The sequence below is a fragment of the Nicotiana sylvestris genome, chromosome 5, assembly GCF_000393655.2.
Source record: "Nicotiana sylvestris chromosome 5, ASM39365v2, whole genome shotgun sequence".
NCBI classification, from domain to species: domain Eukaryota; kingdom Viridiplantae; phylum Streptophyta; class Magnoliopsida; order Solanales; family Solanaceae; genus Nicotiana; species Nicotiana sylvestris.
Genome location: NC_091061.1, coordinates 78,183,812 through 78,189,893, shown reverse-complemented (window position 1 = coordinate 78,189,893; position 6,082 = coordinate 78,183,812). Strand labels below are relative to the sequence as shown.

Sequence of the window (6,082 nt, the reverse complement as noted above, 5' to 3'; positions counted from 1 at the left end):
TGTTTGGATGCTCCAGTCAACAGGTTGTTGTGGTTGTTAAGAGTCAGTCGTGGGGTAATGGTGGAAAAACGATTTGCAAGCTTAATCTGATTTCCTTGTCTTAAGCACTAAGGATTCTGTTGTTACTTATTTAATTAGGACATGGGTTTTCCATTTAATTTGCACTACTTTATGGGTTTAATTATTGGGATATAGTTAGATTGGTTATGTTTGATCGCTGTTAAACAACAAGTTGGTTTCCTTGAGAATTGATGAAGTTGGTGTCCCATCTCAAACGTAGATGAATAATTTTGAACACCATAGTTGCTTTAGGCACTCTATTAAAAAGTTACTTTCCTAAACTCGGGTGCGCATTTATGTGACCCAAATCCAAATCAACAATGTTAGATAAAATGTGTCGGGAACCGCGGGTGCATTTATGTGACACGGTTCAAGACGTGTTTTAGATGACGTTGCAATTTTTTTCTTAAAAATTAAATAAAAGCGGTTATAAAATTAAAATTGCACCATAGGTTTAAAAATGTTCTAAAATCAGATAATTGAGCCAATAATAACAGTTGAGCGACCGTGCTAGAACCACGGAACTTGGGAATGCCTAACACCTTCTTCCGGGTTAACAGAATTCCTTACCCAGATTTTTGGTTCGCAGACTGTAATACAGAGTCAATCTTTTCCTCGATTCGGGATTTGAACCGGTGACTTGGGACACCATAAATTATCCCAAGTGGCGACTCTGAATTTTAAATAAAAATAATCCCGTTTCGATTGTCCTTTAAATGGAAAAACTCCCTTATATATACCCCTTTCGGGGGGTGTAGGTAAAAAGTAGGTGTGACAGCTCTGGCGACTCTGCTGGGGACCGAACACAGAATCTCTGGTTGAGGGTTCAAGAATTTGAGCTTAGAATAATTGTTATATTTGGCTTTATTTTTTTTATCTAGTTTTGTTCACATGTTTGTGCTTAATGTGCGAAATTTTGCTTTTTACCGCTCTGATATTATCTGAACTGTATATATAAACTGTTACGAAACACCTCTTCTTTCTGAGTCTTCTGAATTTATGGTGCACACGTGCGCGTGGCCCACCTTTTTGTTAGAAGTCATACCAAATAGAACGAAGTTGGGTCAAGTAACTAGGCCAGGTAGACTTTTGTGCTCCCGGTTTGTTGCCCCCACTTCGGCTCGAGCTGTCTGCTTGGGTAAGCCAAGTCTAGAACAGTAAACCCAGGTTTTAAACCTAGTATAACAAAGCCTCATGCCGGATCCCTAGTAGGAACGCTTGTTTGCATCACGTACATTTGACTTTGGGGACTCAACACATGGGTTGGATCCGTCTAGGATAGATGCACCCAAAATAACAGACCATCTTGATGCATCCTATGTGCTACATGTTGCATTTATTCAAGGGTAAAAGGGTCATTTGGAAGACCAATGATAGTTGAGGGCAAATGAAAAATGAAAAAAGAAAGAAAGAAAAGAGAGTGAAGTGTGAGGATAAAGCGAGTTGGGCCCAATTATGTTGTTAAAAAAAAGAACTTGAAATTTCAGGAAAAAAAAAGATTTTGCACTTTTTCATCATTTTCCGAAAATCAGAAAATCAAAAAAAAAAGAGAAAAAGAAAATCCAAAAAGATTTTGCATGTTTCATCATTTTTCAAGAAAAAGCAAAAAATAAATATGTTATCTCTAAATTAGTTGTTTTTTTTAATTATCGCCCGTATCCAATCTGCCCGAACTACGCATACCTGATTCTCGTCTTTCGGGGCGTGATACGTAGGCAACCCACATAAGGTCCTGTCTTCCTAGTAAATCTCAGGTTCTTGGCTTTGCGGGGTCTTAGCCAAATTTTGCACTTCTAGCCACCTTTTAGCCAAATAAGCCATTTTGCAAAAATAGCCCCAATCATATCTTGCATGTGTCTTAGGGAATGTTATTGTCTAACATAGTGTTGGTTTAGGTTTTCTTATACTGGTGTAGATTTATTTACCGAAGTTTGAGCATGACAGACACCCCGTGACCATCCGGTCAGGATTGCATTCAGGAGTTGCTTAAGGAGATTTTTATATTTGTTATTTTTATTTTATTTTTATGTTTTTTTTATGTCGTCTTTTACTTTCTAGTTTTGTACAGTAATGTCAAGTATTTTGTTATTGTATTTTCTGCTTTTTATGCGAAAATGTGCTGTAACACAAAAATCCAAAAAAGAGATGTTGCATTTTTTTTATTTCCGTTATAAATTTTCCTTAGAATACTAATTCTAAAAATGAAATAAAAAATAAAAAATTGAGGTTTTTTTTCCTTTAGGCAATTAATATATAGAACTTAAAATGAATTATTTTTATGTTTCCTTTAGTATATTAGGACCAAAATTCAAAAAAAGAGAGAGAATTTTATTTTAGTGCTTCTTTAAAAGCTTTCTTTAAGGTGTTAATTCCAAAATCCAAAAAGATTTTTCTTTTGAGGTGTTTCTTTGGGAAATTAGTGAAAAATGAAAAAAAAATTCTTTTTATTTTCATTAGAACTTTAGGATGTTGTACATAGAAAAAAAATATTTTATCTTTTGTTTATCATTAGAGTTTCCCCTTTAGGTAATCAAAAGCTGAAATCCAGAAATATCTTTTATATTTTCTCGCTGCGAAATCCTTCTTCAGGGATATCAAATGCAAGTTCAAAATATTTTTCTATGGTTTAATATCTAGATTTCCTTCCTAAAAAAACAAAAAAAAATGTCTCCTCTAGGGTTTGTTTCTTAATAATTCCCGCAGAGTATTTGTTTCAAAAGAAGAAAAATTCAAGAAAAAAGGGGGTTTGCTTCTTTATTTCTCTGTTCTTATCAGAGTAGTCACTAAGGTAAAAAGAAAATGAAAAAGAGAACGTCAGTTTGTTTCCTTTATTCCTGATCTTCCAGAACTACGCAAAGATCTGATTCATGCGGCGTCATGATACGTAGGCAACCTACATAGGGTTCGATCGAATCATTTTTTTAACTGTTAAAAGAAAGAAAAAAAAGGGAAAAAGGAAAAAAGAAAAAGAAAAAAAAGAGATGAAATTATGGGATGTGAGAAATGAGAGAAAGAAAAGAGCGATGATTAAAAAAAAGAGAAGAGGAAGGAAAATGAGCAAGCCAAGAAGTGTTAGAAAAGAAAATAGAAGATTCAAATGGACAAATTGGGATGATGCCAAGTGACCTTGTGACCCTCAAAGTCATTCTAGAATCATTAATTGTTGATAGGTGCATTGCACGCAATGTGATATTTTTGCTGTTAAATACCCTAACGCTAACGGGATGACCCCATTTTGTTCCTCTTTGTTATCTTTATTAAGCAGAAGGGTGGTTGATTTGTGGTTCTTAAGTAACTCATATATACAACACAAGGTCGAAGAGCAAGGTAGCCATGGCTAGCAAAGACTGGGGCACAGGAGTTGTTGACCCATCGAGGAAGTTTGTGGAGTCGGAGTCTAAATTGAAAGAGGAGGTCCAAAGGGTGAAACAACAGATGGCAGAAATGTACCAGTCTTGGATCAGGGGGCATCCTCCACTTTCATTCCCTGCTAACTACACTGAAAACCCTGCAACTATCTCACCACTATCCCAAATCCAGATTCCCACTGCTGCTGATATCACCCCACAACCTTTTCACACTCTACCCGCCAAAACCACCTCGTATCCCGCCCCTTTGGCCACTCATGCTCTTTTAGCTCCTCCCCCAGCTACTTTTCCTCGATCCTCTAACGAGGCTGTGTTCAAAGTCCCTGATGCCCAACGCTATGCTCGAGAACCAACTTTCAAAGTCTTAGATTCATACTCTCCTGCTCCTCATTTTGAGGCTCCTGGTGAAACTGAAAAACCTGGTAACACAGTGGAGCAAGATGAGATATCCAGGAAGGTGAAAATCTTAGAGCAGTCTTTAAGAAACATGCAAGGGATAGGGATCCAGATGAGCTTGTCTTACAAAGACTTGTGTTTGTTTCCTGACGTCCAACTGCCTAATGGGTTTAAGATGCCAAAGTTCGATTTATATGACGGGCATGGAGATCCCGTGGCCCATTTGAGAGGATACTGCAGTAAGATGAGAGGCGTCGGTGGGAAAGATAAATTATTGATGGCGTATTTCAGTCAAAGTCTGAGTGGGGCAGCTCTGGAGTGGTACGCCCGCCAAGATGTTAGCAGGTGGTACATGTGGGATGATATGGCTCAAGACTTTGCCAGGCACTTTCAGTACAATATAGAAATTGTCTCAGATCGCATGTCCCTTGCCAAGATGGAAAAGAAGCCTAATGAAAGCTTTAGGGAATGCAGGCTCAGATGGAGAGAGCAAGCTGCCAGAGTCATTCCTCCCATGGAAGAAAAAGAAATGGTCGAGTATTTTCTTCAAGCTCAAGAACCAACTTACTTTGGGCATTTGATCACGACTGTGGGTAGGTCTTTTAATGATGTGGTAAAAATGAGAGAAATAGTAGAAGATGGGTTGAAGTCTAGCAAGATCATGAGTTATTCTGCTTTAAAAGCCACAACAAAAGCAATTCAGAATGAAACAGGAAGCTTGCTGATTCAGAAGGAACATGATAATTTTACCATGGTAGTTTCAGAGTCACGATGTGGACCAAAAGGTCCCCCTCACCAATATACCCAGCCTCAACTCCAATCATAAACCTATCCCCGAGCTCCACATAATCCACCTCAGTATTATCCTCCGAACAATGTCTAGTGATATGTCCAACAACCAGGTCACTCCCTATGGCAAGCGCCAGCACCGCATAATGCATTCTTGTCTTCACAACATTTTCGAGCACCCAACAACCCTAGAAAACAGGGGCAGGGAAGGGAACAAAGGCAAAGAAATAGTTTCACGCCAATTGGGGAGTCCTACACAAGCTTGTTTGAAAAGTTAAATTGAGCTGCTCCTCGGCTATACTCCAGACCCATATGCAAAAGGCTTTGATCCTACTGTACGATGCATGTACCACTCTAATGTCCAAGGACATAGCATTGAAGATTGTCGTTCTTTGAAAAGGGAAATAGAAAGAATGATTCAAGAAGGGGTAATTGTGATCAATGACAGTGACAGGGAACATGCGAATCCTCTTGGGAACTTGCGGATTGAAGTTAGTGATATTGAAGTTGTTAATGGTTTTGGCAATATTGATGTGGAACCTAGTGGCTAAGATGTCGTGCTTGGTAATTGGAAAGACGATTCATCTCTTGGCTAGCTGGAGAGGAGTCTTGGTGGTTTATTTTGTTGTCATTTCTGTTGTTCGGGTTATTTTTAGGGTTGTAATCCGGATATTGTCTTGTGATTCAAACCCTTCTATCCTTTTATTTTGCCTAGTTTATTTTTCGTAGTAACTCGTTTAGTGTTGTCTAGGTTTGTTCCAGGGTTGTAACTCAGTTTAGTTTGCTTGTTTTGCTGTTCAAACCCCTTTCACCATCTGTCTAATGCAATTTTCTGTTTTCTGTTATTTTTAGTCATTTTTGTTTAGTTCTCTTTTCCTTTTATAGTCTTTTTCCTGTTGACTCCAGTGACATGACATGCACTCGTAATTCTCAGCTTGGTTTTAAAAGTCAGTTTAGTCACGATGCAATGAAACAATGTTGAAGATGTAGGGACATTGGAGGGAAATAAGTGAAGGCATTTTGAGATCACTTCAAGCCCGAATTGTGTGAAACTGGGGCAGGTGGAACATAAAAATACACTATTGAAATGCATCCTGCTGCGTTGGGTGAAGATAATGGAAAGTTTGCCCCAAATTTGTAGGGGGTCGTTCGTGGTAATGAGAGTGAGAGTGTTGTCCAATGGTGCTTTGTATATAACATATGTAGAAGGCGAATGTGTGGGTATGGTCATCAAGTCTGGCGCAATCAAAAGATATTACGAATGTTTTCCTTGGTTTGTTTAATTGTGTTGTTTGTACTTGGCATGTTTTGAAGATTGGAATGACGAAGGCATTTTATTCTGCTATCTAAACACTTTATCCTTCGTTACCCCTTTGAGCCTCATTTATTTTCTTTCATACCCCTCTTTCGGAATTAGTAGCAAAGATCAGAAACGCAAGCGTGAAAGATGAGTAAATGAAAAAGAGAAA

At 38.2% G+C, this 6,082-nt stretch overlaps 1 protein-coding gene across 1 annotated transcript; it reads left to right on the top strand.

Annotated features, from left to right (window-relative positions):
- Positions 1 to 3,393: 3,393 nt before the first annotated feature.
- Positions 3,394 to 4,650, top strand: LOC138868871 (uncharacterized). Its single transcript, XM_070146446.1, has one exon. The coding sequence runs from the start codon at positions 3,394 to 3,396 to the stop codon at positions 4,648 to 4,650; it is 1,257 nt and encodes a 418-aa protein (XP_070002547.1).
- The last annotated feature ends 1,432 nt before the right edge of the window (positions 4,651 to 6,082 follow it).